This window comes from Callospermophilus lateralis, chromosome 5 (genome assembly GCF_048772815.1).
Source record: "Callospermophilus lateralis isolate mCalLat2 chromosome 5, mCalLat2.hap1, whole genome shotgun sequence".
Lineage (NCBI taxonomy): Eukaryota > Metazoa > Chordata > Mammalia > Rodentia > Sciuridae > Callospermophilus > Callospermophilus lateralis.
This window is the reverse complement of record NC_135309.1, coordinates 51,925,292-51,946,446: the sequence shown is the minus strand read 5'-3', so window position 1 is coordinate 51,946,446 and position 21,155 is coordinate 51,925,292. Positions and strand designations below refer to the sequence as shown.

Here is a 21,155-nt window from a genome sequence, read left to right as displayed (position 1 = left end):
TATGGAGTCTCAGGATAAAACGGAGTCTGTTTGGTCATTGCCCATATCGCCCGTAACATTCACATTTGTGATTCTTAAGTTTTTGTACAGTATTATTCATGATTCTCTTATGTTATTTGATAGTGTGTAATATAGGCTATTGACTTAGACTTCTGGACTCATTGCCAAAAAAACATAAAAAACTGAAAATATTTCTTAATAGAAAATTTAAAATTATAGCTCTTCATTTTGTTAAAATTTAAGAGTATTCTTTATTGTATTATTTAGTTTTAAATATTATGCCTCTGTTGGTTGAATTTGACATAAAACAACAAAAGAAAAAAGTTTACATCTTCTGCCTAATAGGTGTATAACAAAATTCAAAAGCCTGAGCAATTAAAGTAGTGATGACTTATTTGAAAAATTTTGAAGGTTTTTGACATATAAATGTAAACAGAAACACATATATATAAATCCTGGAAGTAGGATGTTTTCCCTGAAACAGAGGTATTAAAATTTATATATGAAACTATAGTCTTTAAACTGTAATTGCCACCAAGTTATGAATTTGTTTGTTGTTATATCCCTTTCCATTAAAGAGGTTCTCTAGTGCAGTGACACAATGTTTGTAATCCCAGCGGCTTGGGAGGCTGAGGCATGAGGATTGTGAGTTTAAATCCAGCCTCACCAATTTATTGAGGCCCTAAGCAACTCAGTGAGACCCTCTCTCTAAATAAAATACAAAAATGAGTTGGGGATGTGGCTTAGTGGTTAAGCCCCCTGGTTCACAGTATATTAAAAAAAAATTCTCTACAATACATAATGAAAATTTCAATGAATATCTTGCATTTTCTTATATAATCTTCTAAACAGAGCTGTATATTTAAATTGTAATTGGAACATATAGAACCTTCCTTTTTGGACAGATTCAGCTAAAATTTTTTCCACATTTAATTATTCTAGTTTAAGACTTCTGTTTAGCCCAAGAACTAAAATACATTTATATTTTCCAAGTTTTCTTTAGTATATTTCAGTGTATTCATGCACAGAATTTATTAACAAATAATATTTGTATCTCCTAGTGTTTTTAATTCATTAACTAGGTAAAATAGGATAAATCTACAATATTTTGTTGCCCAACTTGTTTTAGCTTTGGCCATTGGCAACTCCTTTAGGTTGGTTCCTCTGTCCTTTTAACATGTCCTCCCTCTCTTCCTCCTCCCCCTCCTTCCTTCCTTCCTGGGATTAAACCCAGGGGTGCTTGACCATTTAGCCACATACCAAGCTCTTTTTATTTCCTTTTTATTTTGAAACAAGGGCTTACTAAGTTGCTGAGACTGACTTTCAACTTGTGATCTCCTGCCTCAGCCTCCCAAGCTGCTGGGATTTCAGGCTGTGCCACCACACGTGGCTCACATCCTCTTTTTTAAGCACTTCCTTATTTTCTGTTACTACAACATGGTACAGGCTCATCTGGTATTTTCTGCCTCAGTCCTAAAATCAGTCAAGGAACACAGGTTCCTTTTATTGATAAATTGTATTTGGAAACCAAGGTATGGGATCTAGGTATGTTTGTTGCTACTTAGGGTATTACTACTTCTAGGTTCACTTAGTTGATAGCTCTGGGAAATATATCAATGTGTGCTGTCCCATGTATACACATATCTTTAATTATTTTGTTATCTAGTTGTGCATATGTATTAAATATTAATGTAATAAGTTAATAAAATTTAAAAATATTGATATACTAATATTAATTTTTAGTATATTTTAATTAATAGTTACTACACACATGAAGATAAATGAGTTCAATATCTCCAACTCTAATCCAGCACCACAACAAGGTTCATTTTAGCCTTTCCCCTTTGATATTTTATATCACTTTTAATTATTAAAAGTTTGGTGCTACATAAAATAATACATTACATGATAAACTCTGAAATATAAGCAGAAAAGTATATAAGAAGGAACCTTTTTCTAGCTCTCATTTAAAGCAATGTTTTAACACAGACCCATTATAAGATTTTTATGGCATATGTGTATTTAGTTTGTTTCTCTGAGTAGCAATTTTTTTAAAAAAATTTATTTTTTAATTGTAGTTGTCAATACCTTTATTTTACTTATTTATTTTTATGTGGTACTGAGAATTGAATCCAGGGCTTCGCACATGCTAGGCAAGCACTCTACCACTAAGCCACAACCTCAGCCCCTCTGAGTAGCAATTTTTTAAATGAAATTATTGTTTTATGTATACCAACTTTAATACTCTTTGAAGTATAGGTATGAACAGGAGTCTGAAAGATGTCTCTGATTGTAATAGATATTTTTTCTAAAATAGAATATCATGTAATTTTCAGATGATTATTTTGTAGATTGATAGCACATTAAGAATGAATAAACCCATTCTGTGTTTTTTGTCTATTTAATCTTATCTAGTTTGTAATTAATTATAGTATCACTGTAGAAAGCAGTTCTTTAACATGCGTATTTATTTTAAGATTCTTTTGATGTTAAAAATGTTTTTAAGCAAATCTTCTTACTGATGTTGGATTTTAGTATTTACATAATGGTTGTTATGGTGAGATTCCTTGCCCTTTCCTTACTTTTCACAGCAGCTCTCATAACACCTGGAAAATCTATTTGGAGCTATGCAGTAGTTTATTATTAAAAGCACTTCTGTGGACCTGTGTTACTTTGTATATTTCACCCCTCTAATTATCATGAAGTATCTTAGTTCAGAATCCACTTTCTTGCCTGATGTCATTTTCATAAATATTAGATATTTTTCTGTTGGTATAAATGAAATCCTATTCCAGGATACTCTTCTCTGTGATTGGGAGAAAAGGATTCAAAGAATTAAAAGGTAAAGCTCCTGCCTTCCTTGTGAATGGAATGTGACTGATTGGCTAGGCTGTTTGTTTGCTTGCACGTGTGTTTATTCACCATGTTTATGTCTGTTCCCTTTGTTTGGCACCACAAGTGCAAAGATAGAAAGTAACATTTCTGTACTTGAAGGAACCTGCGGAGCAGAGAGGAAGTAGATAACTGCATGAATATAATTATCAAGCAGTATTCCAAGAAAAATGATAGTAGGTATTTTGGGAGAAGAGAAATATCACATATCCTGACAGGAGAAATTACAATATGTTTCCTAAAGAAGGGATATTACCTAAGGAACATGTAAAAGTCACCCAGGGGAAGAGGATAAAGGAAAGGAAAGAGCACTTATATAAGGAAGGGAGGATACAAGTAAAATCTTGTAGGTGAGAAGGAACATCATGTATAAAAGAACTATAGGCAGGTCAAGGTCCTTGGGAAATGAGGAGCAAGTGAAGAAATGGCAAGAGAAGAGGCCACAGGGTTGGATAGGACCCAGATTGTAAAGGACTTTTAAATGTGATCTTTGGTAATAATTTCTGACATTATATAATGAACAGATCCTTGTCTGGACAGAAACTGTTATAATCTTTTCTGTTCATTAGCTAATTGCCTTGAACATTCTGTATAATTATGTTTTTGAGCTTTAGTTTCTTAATTTGGAAATAGGAGCAAATATATATATGTATATATATACATATATATATTTCAACTATATATATAGTTATTCAACTATGTAGTCATTCAACTATATTATATATATATATATTATTGTATGTGTATATATGTATACACACAAACTATATATATACACACATACACATACATTAATCAAATTATTGAATTTAGTTAAATGGTAGAATATTTATAAAAGGCACAATACATATTAGGTGCTTTGTAAATGTATAATGTCAGGGCTTTGGATTTGCTTCTCATGTGAAAGTGCCTAAAATTACTATCTCCTTTCAAACTTCATGTCTTCTAAGTACAATGTACAATAACACAATTACTCCAAACATTTTTGAAATGAAAATTTCTTTATTAACTTGAAATTATAATCATAGTTGTCCCTCCTGTATGAAGTCTCATACACATAACTACTCACAAAAAATTACAGTAGTTCGGAGCTGGGGTTATAGCTCAGCCATAGCGCTTGCATATGTGAGGCACTGGGTTCTATCCTTAGCACCACGTAAAAATAAAATAAAAAAGATAATGTGTCCATCTTTAAAAAAATTTACAGTAGTTCTATTAAGAATTTCTTTATACAGTAACTATGTGATTGGCTCAAAAGAGTAAAGTGCTATTAAATGTATATTTCCTTTTATACGAAAGGACTTGTTGAATAAGATGTATTTCCCTGTAATTTGGTGCTGGAGTGACTGGAAGAAGTAGGAATACAATCCCATGCACAATATCCCACACACACAAAAATAAATAAACCTTACTAAGAATTATAAAACACTAAAGAAACTGAAGATACCAGAAAGGGGAAAGACTTCATGGATTGGGTGAATTAATATTGTTAAAAATAATGATATTGCAGATTCATTACAGTCTCCATTAAAATACCAATTGCATTCTTCATAGACCCAGAAATAACAACCCCAAAACTCTTATGGAAACATGAAGATTCCAAATAGCCAAAGCAATCCTGAAAGCATCACAATACCTGATTTCAAAGCATGTTACAGAGCCATAGTAACAAAAACACAATCGTATTGACCCTAAAAGAGACCAGTGGAACAGAAGATCAAGAAAAATCCATGGGTCTTCAGCCAACTGACTGTCAAAAAAGATGTTAAAAAGATATCGAAGGGGCTGGGGATGTGGCTCAAGCGGTAGCACGCTCGCCCGGGTTCGATTCTCAGCACCACATACAAACAAACATGTTGTGTCCGCCGATAAACTAAAAAAAAATATTTAAAAAAAATTCTCTCTCTCTCTCTCCCTCTCTCACTCTCTCTTTAAAAAAAAAAAAAAAAAGATATCAAAGGACAGCCTCTTCAACAAACAGTGCTGAGAAAACTGGACATTCACCTGTAGAAGATTGACACCAGACCCCTGTCTCTCTATGCAAAAGTCAACTCAAAATGGGCCAAAGACCTTAACATAAGACATGAAACTACTAGAAGAAAACAGGGAGGAAAAGTTCAAGATATGGCACAGACCATGATTTCCTGGATATGATTCCAATAGCCCAGGAAACAAAAGAAAGAATTGACAAATGGGATTAAATAAATCAAATTAAAAGCATCCTTTTTCAGCAAAGGAAATAATCAGCAGAGTGAAGAGACAGTCTATACAATGGGAAAAAATCTTTGCCAACTATACATCTGACAGAAAAGTGATATCCAAATTAAATAAAAAACAAACAAACAAAAAAATAAAAAACCAACAGCCCACCAGACAATCCAATCAATCAATGGGAAAATGATCTAAATAGATGCCTCATAAAAGAGGAATTTCAGAAGGTCAGTAAACATGTGAAAAAAAAAATCAATATCTTTATCAGGGAAGTTCAAATCAAAGCCACCATGAGGGGGTGCTGGGGATGTGGCTCAAGTGGTAGAGTGCTTGCCTGGCATGCGCGGGGCCTGAGTTCAATCCTCAGCTCCACATAAAAATAAAATAAAGATGTTGTGTCCACCGAAAACTAAAAAATAAATATTAAAAAATTCTCTCTCTCTCTCTCTCTTTCTTAAAACAAACACAAAACAAACAAACAAACAAAAAACACTACCATGAGGGCTGGGGTTGTAGCTCAGTGGTAGAGCATTTGCCTAGCATGTGAGGCACTAGGTTCAATCCTCAGCACCACATAAAAATAAATAAATAAATAAAATAAAGGTAGTGTGTCTATCTACAACTAAAACAAAACAAAACAAAACAAAAATTCTACCTTGAAATACCATCTTATCTCAGAGTAGCTATTTTTTAAAAAGTAAAGGCTGATGAAGGTGTGGAGAAAAAAGGACTCTAATATACTGTCAGTAGGGATGCAAATTACTATAAGTACTATGGAAAACAGTGTGGAGGTTCCTAAAATAAAATAAATAAATGAAACTAAAACACCATATGATCCAGTATATATGGTATTGGTATAAAAATAGATCTGTAGAAGAGTGGAACAGAATTAGAATCAAAGACCCAGAAATAAATCCAAGCATCTTAGTCAACTGACTCCTTACAGTAATGCCAAATGCCACTTCTGAGTATATGTATATGTGAAGGTAATGAAGTCAGCATACAAAAGACATACTTGCATACACAGTTTTGTTGCAGCAACAGCCAAGATTTGGAATCAGCATAGGTGCCCATCAGCAGATGAATGGGTAAAGAAAATATGACATATATACAAGTGGAGTATTATTCAGTCATAAAAAAGAATGGTAACTTGCCTTTTGCAGGAAAATGATGGAACTGGAAGACATGTTCAGTGATATTAGCTAGACACATAAAGACAAATATTGCATGTATTCTTTTATGTGGAAACTAAAAAGAATAACAAAAAAGACAATCTGATAGTAGAAAAGGAACTCTTAGGGTCTGGAAATAGGGTCAAAGGGAGAGAGAAGAGAGAAAGTAGATGATAGGAGAAGGAAGGGGATACATAATCAAAATTCAGTATACGTTTGTATGGAAATGCCACAGTAAAACTCATTAAATTGTCTAATGTGTTAATAATAATAGTAAAACTTCAGATAGAATGTGAAATGTCTTAAAAATCTATGAATAATATGTTTGTGATCATATAACTCTGGTGTCCCATCATATCAAATCTATTCTTATTTGATAATCTAGAAAACTTTGGTATCTCCATTTTGATGGAAGAATATCCTCCCTCCCTGGGAGGATATAATGGTTATAGAAAAACTTTTTGTGTCATCTAGTTTTCTTAGGACTATACATTAAAAAATGTTCCATGTTTATTTCCTTAAGATTTTTTTCTCCTTATGTGTGCTCTAAATTAAATCCTAATGTTTAGTAAAGATTACTTATATTCTCAATGTAGATTTTAATAACATGTTAAGTTTGCTTTGAGTGAGTTTTTCCAGTATACCAAAAGAAATTGATGAAAAATGTGTGTAAAAAATTAGAATTCATAGAGTAAGAGAAAGCAAGTTTTAAAATATTTCTAGGAAAGAATTAAATAAGCATCACATATTTATAATTAAACACAGTTCATATTTGGATCATAAATTCTAGCACTTTTAATAGATTCCTTAGCTTAAATAGAAATGTATTTTTTTATTTAATTGAGCAAGTGTTCAAATTTCTAATTCTTGAAGGAATTTGGTGCAGTTTGTTAGCCTACCTTATAAACTTAATTAGTCCCCCAATAGATAAAAATTATGACTATTACTTGTTTTCCAATTTTCTATGTAAAATTTACTAATTATTTAAAGTAGCTGTTTATCAATTTTTAAAGTTTTAATTCAGACACAAATCCCTGAACTCTTTAAACAGACCCTTTTTCCACTTTCATCATCATAATTCCTTCCCCAATAGAGTCACCAAAAACCTTAAATTTAGGTATTCATGGCTGGATTTGGCATTGATAATTCATAACTATAGTTATTTGTGACTGTGATCAAAGTTTGTTAGTTTGACATATTTATTGAGTAGCAGCTACTATTTTGGGGGCACTGTTCTAGACATGAGAACACAGAGTAAGAACAGTAAATAGCCACTGAGATTAGTATGTAATTACAATTACATAGAACTTAATTCCATCTACATTAATTATTTCTCTATTAGACAAGGTTAACATTCTAATACAGGGACACAAAGCCACAGAATCTTTTCAACTATTAGCATGGCTTCTATCTTAAATAACTCTCTCCCCGATTGCTATATTTAATTTCAGGTCATCATCATCTCTAACCTGGATTTCTGCAAACAGGATTTACATTCTGAAACTGCTATAAATAAGGCATGCTTTAAAATGCAGATTTTATTGAGGTTGGAGATTCAGGAAGAACTCTCTAGCATTTGAGAACTGAAGAATAAATAGTAGTTATCCAGGCAAAATGCAGGATAAAAAACCTTGTAGACCACTACCCTTAATTTGAATGGTATGTAGTAACGGACTGAGAAGAATGTGGTATTGATAAAATGGATGAATAATAAACCATGATTTGTTAAATATTTTTTATATATTATCTTAGTGATAACTTTTCTTGTAATTAATTCTTTCTATAAATAAAGGTGGAGGTAACACACTACTATTTTGATTAAGTATATAATAGAATTTTTATTTAAATAATTTCAAAAGATGAATGATAATCTTTACAAAAATTCAGTTTTAATTTGAAATCAGAATCCCTCTGTCACTGAGTGGAAAAGAATTCCCTGTAATTTAGTAAGAGTTTTTTTTATTTCACATACTTTTCCACATTCTTTTTACTCTCTATTGTGGTTATCCGTGTGCCAGGGTGGCAGTTCCTCAGTCACTAAAAATTAATTCATTTATCAAATTCAATATCTGGCATTTTTCTATGTATTTATAGCTTTCCTTTTTCCATCTTTATTTAAAAATTAATGTTCTTTAGAGTGTCCTGAGTCCTGTGTCACCTTTGACTGCACCCTTGACTAGACCATCTCCCCAGGCATTCTATAGTAGAGCTGAATTACTTCACATTTATTCATTGGATTGCAAAGGTAGCACTGGGAATCACCATCATCATCACCATCCTCCTCCTTAACATCATCAGCAGCAGTACCTTCCTCATCAACCACCTGGCCAGTATTGAATGCTTGTGCCAGACATTGCTGAACATTTCATGTGTGATAGCTTTTTAAGATGTAATCACCCTTTAAGGTTGTTAATGTTTTAAGGTTGTTAATTTAGCAAAGTCTTATTTTTGTATTTGTTAATAACTGTTAATCCACAATTATTTTGTCAGTTTAAACTTAGTGTGTCTAATTTCAGAGCTCATGCTCTTAGTTGCTGTGCTTTTCTGCCTCCAAATTCATGCATGTAAATTTTGTTCAAAGTTATAGAATATGAGAAAGATGTTTTCAGCCAAATGAAATTGCATACAATTTAACTCAGAGTAAATTTTAAATAAAAGTTGTATTTGGCACATGAACTTCTGATGTAATTGTTTAATGTTGTATTTCACACTTAGGCTAATTTACAATTCATTTTTTCAGAAGTTGTTAATGATGCCATGACAGTTTTAGAAACTGATAGAGCTGCTAATTGTTAAATGAAGTTTCTCTTTGGGTGAAAATGTTTGACTTGTAAGACATTTTAAATTGGCTATTACATTGGCATGCTGGTAGATCAAGTAGAAGATTTGAATCTAAAGAAAATCTAATTTCAGGTTATTATAGGAAATTTATTAATATATATTTATTTTTTTGCAGTGCTGGAGATCAAGCCTAGGGCCTTGTACATGCTAGGCAAGTGCTTTACACATTGAGCTGCATTTCCACCCCTATATTTCAATATTTTGAAAAAAATAAATAAGTACTCCAACTTGTTTTTTGGGGGTACTGGGGTTTGAAGTTGGTGGTGCTTTACTGTTGAGCCACATCCCCAGGCCTCTTTTTAAATTTTTTTATTTTAAGACCAGGTCTCACTATTTGGTAAGGGCCTTGCTAAATTGCTAAGGCTAGTCTCAAACTTGTGATCCTTCTGCCTCAGCCTCCTGAGTTGCTGGGATTATTGGCAAGTACCACTGTGCCCAGCTAAAACTTTTAATTCTGTGAATACAATTTTTTTTAAAGAAAAATCATACCTAGCAGAAGAAGCTGGGTTATTTAATTTTTTCCTATTTATTTATTTATACTGGGATTGAACTCAGGGGTACTCAACCACTGAGCCATTCCCAGCCCTATTTTGTATTTTATTTAGAGACTGGTTCTTATTGAGTTGCTTAGTGCCTTACTTTTGCTAAGACTGGCTTTGAACTTGCATCCTCCTTCCTCAGCCTCCTGAGCTGTGGGATTGATTATAGGCATGTGCCACCATGCCTAGCTTATTTATTTATTTTTTATTTGGTGGTAAAGATTGAACCTAGTGCCTCACACATGCTGGGTAAGCGCTGTACCACTGAGCCAAAACCCGAGCCCCTCTGGATTATTTAATTTCTAAAGATTATGTTCAGTCCTGTGATCTTACGAATCTATGTGGATGTTTTTCCTTTGAATATATTCTCATACCCATAGTTCCTAGGGTCTTCAGGTATATTGGAGTTTAGTGGAAGACTGTGAAGATAAAATATTATTCTTAAGAGGAAAATCCAGTAATCACGATGTTTGGCTGTCACTCAGTAAACAAAACCTTATTTTTGTATTAGTATTTAGATTGCTGAAACTGAAGAATTTTAAGTGCTTAATGTTTAGACTCTTCAACTATATATTTGTGTTTTTAACATCAAAAGTAACATATAGTGTTCTTATTGATGTGTTAGCATGAAAAATTCTGTAGAAGAGCTAAATTTTAAATCAAACATATTCTGCAAATACACATAACATTTTGGACACAGGCTTTCTTATATAAACTGTTGTGAATTGTAGATTTTCAAACAAGCCTAGAAAAGTAAATAATTTAAGTGATAATGTGTTTGAGGAGTAGCACTGATATTTTCATTTTATCTACAACTGATGCCCCTTTTAACTTTATTTTTATCATATTTTCTGAGTTTCTGTGTTAATTCCTAGAATTTCTACTTTTTGTAAAAACTTTGCAGGCTTTATAATAGGTCAGAGCTGGAGTAAGGCAGAGACAGGCTTTGTAGTATGTCAGAACTGGAGCAAGGCAGAGACACTGATATTTGCAAGTAACTTTTATACTTGTGTAAAAGACCCTTCCCTCCTTATCATTTTAAAAAAATGATTAAGTTCAGAAGATTCTACAGGGTATTCTTCAGGGTACCCCAGCCTTGTTTTCCAATAGAAAAGCTTTGTTTCTATTTGTTTACTATACTGGGATTTGCCTACAAATTTATCCACTTAAGAAATTAACCTGGTGGTTTCACTCAGGCTCTTGAATAAGCCTCTGTTTCTGCTCTAACATGACTAATTTTGGAACCTTGAGCATGTTACTTCATGTCTCTCTGCTTTGGTTTTCTTTTCTATAAAGTGAAGATAATGAAGGTACCTACTTCATAGGGTCTTTATGAGAATTAAATGAAGCAATTTATTATTTATTGTTTGTAACTGCATGAAACCTTATACATAAATGACTAAATCTGTGTTAGATCTGGCATCTGTCTGATGCCAAAGCTGGACTTTTACCACTATTAGGTCATATAGTTGAACTAAATCAAGGGAATGAAAAGAGTGAAATGAATTGAGGGATTGGGACTAGAAGAAAAAGTTTAGTGCTTCTCTTTCAAGGGGCAGCTCATGAACTCAGATAATGAATCTAGCCTGGGAAAGATCATAGAAATAAGTCTGCTACAGAAAGGAGGTTTTTATATGTGTCTCTCAATGGTAAGACTTCAGGATGTTACTAAAAAGAAGTTTGTTTAAGCCTATTCTAGTCTAGAATTGTTTCAGACGGCGTGGAAAATAGGTTGATTTTCCTAGAAACCTGTAAGTAATTTGATCAAGTGATTAGAAAGTCTTAATAATTGAGACACACAATAGTTTTGAATAGTAATGAACTTGACTTAAGATAGCCTGATTATAGAGAAAAAATGATTACCATCAGATTATTAAAATGCAGTATTATCAGGAGTTGAATTAAAATTCTAATTTAAATTTTAAGGTCTTTGTTAGTTTTGCCCAACAAAAGAATTAATTATTGTTTATAGCAATAAGTTATTTTAAAAAATCTTTAATAATATGCAAACATATTCCACAACCTGTTATTTCCTTGAATATTTGTTTTAGTCCTAAAGGTCACTACTAAACCACTGAGTATGTATGTTATTTAAACTTTTAGTGGCAAAAATCACTTGTAACAAAAAGAGCTTAATGTATAAATAGGAAGGAAAAATTTGTAAAAAGCATTTTTAAAAAGGCACCTGAACAGCAATATAGTCATCTATACTGTTATCTGGTATTTTTTTTTTGAACCTGGAGGTGCTGAACCAGTGAGCTACCTCTTCAGCCCTTTTTATTTTATATTTTAAAACAGGGTAGGGCCTTCCTAATTGCTGCAGCTAGCTTTGAACTTGCAATCCTCAGGCCTTCCTTAGTCTCCCAAAAATTTATCTAATGTAATGGAAGAGAAAAAAGGAAGGTATTATAACAACAAAAGAATTTCTAGAAATTGAACTTTTAGCTGATTCAGAGAATCAATGGAAAAGGTCTGAAGCTTAAGTTTCTAAAATGAAAACTTTATTATAAGCCCACAAACTATACCAATAGAATTTGAACCAACCAGTGATTTTCCTGTTTCTCATCAAGAGTATTCAGCTTATATCACAGAGAACCAGGTTTCAAAAAGAGAAAATCAGGGGCTGGGGATGTGGCTCAAGCGGTAGCACGCTTGCCTGGCATGCGTGTGGCCAGGTTCGATCCTCAGCACCACATACAAACAAAGATGTTGTGTCCGCCGAAAACTAATAAATAAATAAATAAACATTTTAAAAAAGAGAAAATTACTGAGGCATTCTTTGAGTCAGCATGACTTCAAAACTTGCAAATATATCTACCTCTGTCTGTATTTAATCTTAGGATTCATACCTACAAGATAAATTCAGTTGTCAGAATTGACACCATCACATCTAGCTATCTGATTTTATAGGTGAGGAGGAGGTAAGGGAAACTAAGAAACTAATGACATGGGTGAGATTGATTTGTTATTGTCAGGTTCGATAAAATTATCATGATTTTTCAACCAGGCCACTTTCTATGTATCATGCTTTTGTCTATGCTAATTCTCCTCACCCCTGTTTCTTTTAAAATAGTGCTTGAGATAGAATGCAGGGTGTGCACTCTGTCACTGAGCTACTGGGATTTGCCTAAAAGTTTATCCACTTCTTTCTCCTCTTGTTCATTTGCTAATTGAATAGAGTATGTGATGAAGATGGAATAGCACAAAAACATGAAAGGAGAAGCTATGAGACCACATTTAACATGCTATCATCTAATAACATGTATATCAACACTATGATACAGATTAGCTATCTGGTCTTTTAGTTTTAATTCCTGGAAAGATGATTTGTGAAGGATATTCTGAAGTATTTTTTTAACTTTTTAAAATATTTATCTTTTAGTTGTAGTTGGACTCAATACCTTTATTTTATTTTTATGTGGTGCTGAGGATTGAACCCAGGGGCCTTGCACCTGCTAGGTGAATGCTATACCGTTGAGCCACAACCCCAGCCCTGAAGTCTTTTAACATATGAAATTTCAAATTCTGAATTTTCTTACAATAGGAAATAAAACTACTCCCTGTAATAACAAATGTCTTTTAAAAAGTAAAATTCATTCCAGTAAGTAAAATTGACTGAATTTTGCCTGTGTCCCAATTATTTTGTGATAATAGGATGTCTATTATAAATTCATCCAAGGAAAACTTGGGGACTAAGTATTGAAAGCAGTAGTTGGCTATTCTCTGTTCATCTTTGATGAATTATTAAAACTGTTAGTAATTACAGTTAATCAAGATTGTGAATATTCTTGCAGTTATTTAATCATAGGCTTTCTTTTATCACTGTATATATTTCTTAACCATTTTCATCCTTCCTTTCCCTGAATCTCCTTCACATCTTTCCATTTGGAGAAATACAAATTAATTTTAATATAATCATACTCCAAATATTATTAGTCAGCTTATAAAGTATGTATTCCAAAATCAAATATATTCTCATAGTGTCCATTAAGCTGCAGCCATAGTATCCCACTCTTTCCTGTTCCCTTTCTGAAAAATAAAAGCCATAGAGAAAAATTGTTTTAAACAAAGAGCCAAACTAGAAGAATTATATTTCTAATTATGAGGGACTGCATAAGACACAGAAGAGGGAAGGAATTGAAGGATAAGATGTCATGGATTCAAAGTGATCTCATACTACTTTGAGAATACTAACAAAACGAGAGAGAACCCCTGAAGAAGTAAAAATTGAAATTATCATCTATCTGCATATCCTAACATGTTATTCTGTTTAGAATGTGGGCTAGGAATGTGACTTTATAAGATTGTTTGAATTTTATTTACTTAAAATAGGAGACAAAAATCCCAAGTGTTGACTATTGGTTTTCTGCTGATGTTTTTCATGTCTGACTCTATCTTCAGGTTTCAGATAAAATAATATATCCATGGAGAAATGTATATATAAAGTATGTATAGCATACTATTTCTTACCTAAGAGAGGATTACATATATTTGTGTGTATTTGTGTATATCTTTATACACACATCTACACAGGTATACCTATGACACTTTAAATAACACTTTATACTAAGAAATAATGGGTATAAGGAATGATTTTAAAAAATTGTGAAGTAATATCATTTTAAATAATACAGTCTGTGAGAGTTTAATTTGCTGTATATCTTTATTTATTTTATTGTAACTATTCTAATGAGTGTGAAATGTTATTCCACTGTGGTTTTAATTTACATTAGATCATTTGAGCTCTTTTTCATATACTTGTGTACCTTTCTTATATCTGTCTTCATGAAGTGTATACTTTTTTCCCCACTGAGAGGGAGTTATTAGTCTGTATTTTGGATATGTAGGACTTTGTATATATTTTAGATGTATCATCTTTGTCAGATAAATGTGTAACCATCATCTTTCTTCTACTATTTAATAGTGACAAGAAGAAAAGAATATTATATATGAAATAATTGATACATTCAGTTATTTCTAAACTACTAGCAATTTTAGATGGAAAGTAATTAATATTTAAAGCACAAACGTTATAGTTTTAAATTTAAGACCAAAATTTTATTTTGTTATTTTGTTTTTGGTTTTAGGTGCAGTTAAAAACAAACATTTCCAGTCAATATGTCATTCGGATGCAGCCAACCAATAGATGCCTTTCTACACTGGAATGTGCTGCTGTTGCTCTTTCCATCTTGGAGAAGAATAATCACATACAGGAGGTATGAGAAAAGTCATAGTTTTTGAAAGCAGGAGTTCAGTTATATTTTATTTTAAAAATTTAGATGTTTAATTTGCTCAATTTGACAAATTGAATGTATCTGTGATAGGAATTTATGTACTTTTATAACCCTCTTTCCCCCTCTGGTGTTTTTCTGTGTTAGTATTCCAGATTGCATTATTTAAATATTCATACTTAACTGTGCAAACAACATTTGTAATATGCTAACTTGCATTTAAGTAGCACAACATTAAATAGCTTTTTAGCTAGATTTTTCTTTAATATTTTCTATTTCTTTTTTTCTTAGTAGTTTGTATTCTTTTGTGTTCAACTTTTTTCTTTAATTAAAATAACTTTCTGTAGCAACATCATTATTTTTTGCATTGGTGCCTTTACTTGAAGAGGTATGCTAACATCCTCTTTATCTTATTATACTTGCTTCAAGTTTAAAAATGATATTTTTTTTTAAAAAAAAGAGAAACACCTACAGAATATGAAAAGGATATAACCTATAATCATCATTCTGTTTAATTTCCATTAAAGTCTGAAATTGCACATATAAATAATAATCATCAGCAAAGAGTAATGTTTCAATGAGCTTATTAACATCTTAATATTTTAGAATATGTAAGAAATTTTGCATTTATAGTAAAAGAAAAATATATGTAAGTAAAACTTAAGTTATTAGGGTTTTTAATAATTGAAATATCTTGATAATTATAACTGAAGAAAAAAAGTCAGAGGATAATGTTTATATCTCCTCCTGCTACACGCTCCCCCCCACCATACACCATGACACAGGCATGCTAAGGTACTCTTTCTCCCTCTTTATATACTATAGTTACTACTGTAAGATTTACATCAGCTATGAAGGAAATTTCAATAATGGATAAAAGCTTGGCTCAGAGTAACTGGATTAGTTACCAAGATATTAATCCTAAAGAGAACAACAGCGTCTCAAGAGCAAGGAGTGTTAAAGAGTGCTAGAAGCATGCACTGAATTGCCTTTTTCTCTAACCGATCCTAAACTATAAAAAATGTCAAAAGTTGGAGACTTTCCTTCTTTTGAAAGAAGCAGGCTTTCATTAGTGGGCTTTTTTGGGGGTGTGCATATGTGTGAGTAGTCTTTGTTTGGGATCTAGGCAATTTTATTTTCCTTTGAGAAAAAAAAAAAATTCACCAGGGACACTTGATTAGGGAGTGTTCTTAGACTTTTCTGTCTTTTCTTTAACTTTATTACCTACTTCCCAACCATTAACATAGCACTTTATATTCCCCTGCACTTGTTTTTCTCTTTCATTGATTCAACATCATCTTTTTGTACTTTGTATCCTTGTAAAAAACAAGCAAACAAACAAACAAAAAACAACAACAAAGCCAACACACACTTTTTTAGATATCTTTACAGAAAGTCGTAACCTACTGCTACTTTTTAAAGTTGCTTTCTGTGTAATGTCTGTATTTCCCTTTTTGTCTATGTAAAATTCTAGGCTCAGATATCAAACCAAAGTCTTGTTAAAAGTTCAAATCTTTAGAAAAATAAAATATTCTTTGAATATAGACTTAAAACTTGATTTTTCCCTCTCCTTCTAGGCTCCTTTTGAGCCTAGAAACAGCCTTCTATGAAGTTTCTTCTCCTTTTCCCACAGTTGAAATTGGATCTTTACTGCAGTCCTAACTAGAAACTTCTTTGTTGGTAATGATGGTATTTACAGTAATAGTAGATAGAGTTAAAACAAGGTTAGGATTAGGGATAGGGGTTGTATTATTGCTACAAATGCTGCTGCTGCTGTTCCCCTTCCCAGTTTTATAGGTATAATTTCTGATATTAATTAGTCTACCATTATGGCAACAAAGCCATTAGCCAAGAATGTTTCACATTCTATTTTACAAATATTCTCGATTCTGATCCACAATGAGTTGTTTCAAAATTGAGAAGGAACTTTATCAAAAATTGATGTTATATATTTAGAACAACTTTCTTGATATTGTTTCAGGGTTTCTTCTTCATCAACATATCATTATTTTCAACATTTTACCACTTTGACTGTTTGATGTAATTAAAAGCATTCATTGATGATATAAGCCAAAAGCTGACTTTGACTCTTGCTAAGATAGATGTGCTTTGTGATATGATATCTTAAAAGCAAAAAAACAACAAAAACCACAACTTTATCATACAACTTGAAACTTGGAAAAATCTTATGTTCTTAATATAATATCTAAGAACAATCAAAATTTAAGATACAGAATGTGGATTTTTTTTTATCTCTTCAGTTTTTGTTACTATCTGTGGATTAAATTTAACATAAAATCCCACAGTAAACCAAGGTTCTGGAGCCCTCATTTTGCTTACTTTGGTCTCCAAGTGTAATTGTACTATATGGCCAGTAGCAGATAAACAAGGTTTGACAATCACCTGTGATTTTGTGGGGGTTGATAATATGGTTGGTGTCAGCATGAGCAGAAGAGATGTACAAGGAAAGATTTCAAGTTGCTTATTATTACAGATGGCAAAAATTGACCCCCAATTTATTGTAAAAGCCACTTTATTAGGTGGAGGAACTCTTAAGTCCAGCTCTTAAAATCAATTTCAGTAAAAAATTAGCCTGTCTGTTCTAAATGTAGGTGCAGAAAAAATTATAGTCTGCTCTGAACACAGGTGTTTTCCTCTCTTCCTGGAGAGGAAAGCTATGAAATACATTTTTTTAACATGTAAATTTTTCTTTACATTGTAAGTTATAAGGGAAAAATAAATTCAAACAATAGTATTACAATTACATTTTACTGTACTCAATAGATAAAAAGTGTTGAACATGCCCAATATTGGCATTTATGGAACAACAGAAACTTTCATACATTGCAGGGAGTTGTATGCAGTGGAATCAACAGCTATGTGGCAATTTCTTGTGAAGTTAAACACGTACCTACTCTGCAAGTCAACAGTTCTATTCACAGATACAGTACTAAGAGAAATGATAGCTTTTAATCACAAATTTTTATAAAAGTTTTCATAGTTTGTATAATAGATAAAGAGTGGAGACAATGCAGATATCTAAACAGCAGAACAGACATACAACTTTATCATATAAAATACTGAAAAATAGAACAATGCTGTTAAATCTGAAAAACACTGTATTGAAGATAAAAAGCTAGATTCACAAAAGCACAAATTGCATGATTTCATTTATATGAACCTTTGAAATCAGTCATACTAATCTAAGATGATAGAAATTTGTATAGTGCATGCTTCTCCAGGAGTGTGAGAATTGAGTGAGGGCCAGAGGGAACTTTCTAAGGTGATGGAACTATTTTTTTATCTTGATAACAATGTGTATTTCAGGAGTTTTACTTTTGCCAAAACACAGAAATTCTACTTTAGATATGCTTGTTTTGACAGTTGTCCCCAAATACCTGTGGGGTATTGGTTTCAGGACCCCAAGGATATTTGCATATGTCCTACACACATCCTCCCATATATGAAATACATTTTTGCTCAATAACTTTTAATTAGGGACATTTTAATAAAACCTTAAGATGATCGGAAAGAGTGATAAATTTTCATGGTTTTATTCTGTTGCCATAGGACCCCTCAAAATTAAGAACTCAGCATGGAATAGCTTTGTTAGTCTTTTGATTCTTCTTCCTTTATTCTAAAGCAGTTTTCAAGCACGTAGAAGTAGCATGACTTGAAAACATAGCTCCCAAAAGTAGCTTGACATGGGCTTTAAAGTAGGTTTGATTTAAAACTTCATCACTTAGTATTACCACTTCAGTGAGCAGTTCACTTAATCTTTGTGCTTGTTTCCTACCTATAATGTGTATGTTTGTGTGTGTGTATGTTTACATCACTGTATTTTGAGAACTGAGTGACATAATGTTTGTTAATTGCCACAGTTGTCAACATAGGCAGTCAGGAGTTAAACCTTTTACCTTTTCTTGTCCCTCTGAATCTTACCTGTAGATTGATAAAAGAATTTTCAAACTAAAATTTGGTGTATTTTATTCATCTGCTGTATTACTTACCTGGGCTTAGGGGATTGTGCTTAGTGATTTTTTTTTTCATTGCAGGATTTCTTTACTTATTAATTTTTACCTTCTGAACTTTCAAAAGGAAATGTGAAAAAAGCTTTGAAGCTGGTGGTAATGGTTCCTTAAAAATAGTCTGTGCATATATAGGCAAAAAGATTTATAAAGCACTGATTTCCCCAAATAAAAATTTAGAAATTAACTTATTTTTAAGTGGAGGATTTTCTTTGTTCCTCTAAATCAGTCAGACTCTTATACTTTCATATTGCCTCAGATATGATGATCTTTTTTATATAAAAATGTTATCATTTATTATCAGTATGCAAAATGCTTTGTATCATCTCAGTACTATGATAAAAGCCTTGTGAGATGGATATTATTTTTTCATTTTAGAGATGAAAAAAATGAGACAGAGGTTATATAACTTAAAATACATACCTAGTGATAGTGATCAGTCTAGGTTAGACTGCAGTGACTTAAAATGGCATCACTTGACAACAGCCTGTTTGATGCTTTTTGTCCAGTGGTGTTGACTATAGGACCTATGCTCATCATAGTCAGTGGGGAACATGTATTGATGGAGAAAATATCTAGATACATCATTCCATGTTCATCAAGGAAGATGCAGGAAACGTGGTGAATCCTACACCACTTTTAACACTTCTGGCCAGAGGTGACACACATAACTTTTGTTCACATTTCATTAGGCCATGCCTAACTTCTAAAGGGTGATTAATGCAATCTGATCATTTACCAGTAAGGACGACTGGCATATTTGTTAGTAACCCAGGTGACTATTACCTAGAAGGAGGGGGGCGTATTCTAGATCTAGCTCCAAAATTCATTCCCTTAATTACTTTAGTTGGATGAAATCTTATATTTAAGAAGGAAAAGTTCCAGGCTCTTGACTAAAAGAACATTAGTATTCTCCTATACATGAAGAATGTAATAAATGTCTTAAAATACCAATAGAGTCTTCAGTTTTCTCAATCTGTATGTAGTCCAGTTATGTTTCCTATGTATTGTATGATATTTCACAATTTAATCTGTCCACTGTGCTCACTCTGTAAAGTAATATATACTTCCCCATTTCCTCTCCTGTTTTATTTTTAAAAATTATGAGAATATACCTGAGGGACTTTCAACAATTATATTTTGTAAAGCTTTGCAAAAATTAATTGTTCTTTTCGTTGGTGTACATTGATTAGGAATTATGTTTGACTGCATGTAAACAGAGTCTTTATTGCAGCAGTTAAATTCAATGGGGTTTCATACTGCTTAAGAGAATTATACATCAACAAGACATAACAATTATAAATATTTATGCCCCAAACAATGGAAGATATACATATATCAAACAAACCCTTCTCAATATTAAGAATCAAATAAACTACAACACAATAATACTGGGTGACTTTAACATGCCTCATCAAACAAAAACTAAATGAAGAAGCTATAGAACTAAAAAGTATAATTAATAATTTAGACTTAACAGACATATATAGAATATTTCATCCATGAATGACTGAATAAACTTTCTTATCAGTAACACAGATCTTTCTCTAAGGTAGACCATATATTAGACCACAAAACAACTCAGCAAATACAAAAAAAAAAAAAAAAAAGAGAGAGAGAGAGATAATACCTTTCATTCTATCAGGTTAAAATGGAATGAAATTAAAAATCAATGATAAATTAAAAAATAGAAGCTACTCTAACACCTGGAGACCAAATAATACACTATTAAATGACCAATGGATAGCAGAAATAGGGATGAATTTAAAAAAAATACTTAGAGGTAAATATTAACAGCAGTACAACTTGTGAAAATCTCTGAGACACTATGAAGGCGGTTCTGAGAAGAAAGTTCATTGCATTGAGCTCATTCATTAAAATAATAGAAAGCTGCCAAATAACCTAACATTACATCTAAAAGCCCTAAAAGAAGAAAAACAAATCAACATAAAAAGCAGAAGACAGAAAAATAGTTAAAACCAGAGCCTAAATTGATGAAATTGAAACAAACAATCAAAAGATCAATGAGACAAAAAGTTGGCTCTTTGAAATAAATAAATTCATAAATCCCTTGCCACGCTAACAAAGAGAAAGAAAGAAAACTCAAATTACAAAAATTTGCAATGAAAAAGGAAATATCACAATGGACACTACTGAAATCAGATAATAATGAGAAGCTATTTTGAAAATTTATACTCCAGTAGAACAGAAAATCTTGAAGACATAAACAAATATCTAGAG

General features: G+C 32.1%; 1 protein-coding gene across 1 annotated transcript in view; it reads left to right on the top strand.

Annotated features, from left to right (window-relative positions):
* The window catches only part of Dtwd2 (DTW motif tRNA-uridine aminocarboxypropyltransferase 2), a 125,280-nt gene that overhangs the window by 99,920 nt on the left and 4,205 nt on the right, over positions 1–21,155 (top strand). Inside the window, exon 5 of the mRNA XM_076855884.1 lies at positions 14,743–14,871. Coding sequence (XP_076711999.1) covers positions 14,743–14,871 — 129 coding nt within the window. The remainder of the gene's footprint in view (positions 1–14,742; positions 14,872–21,155) is intronic.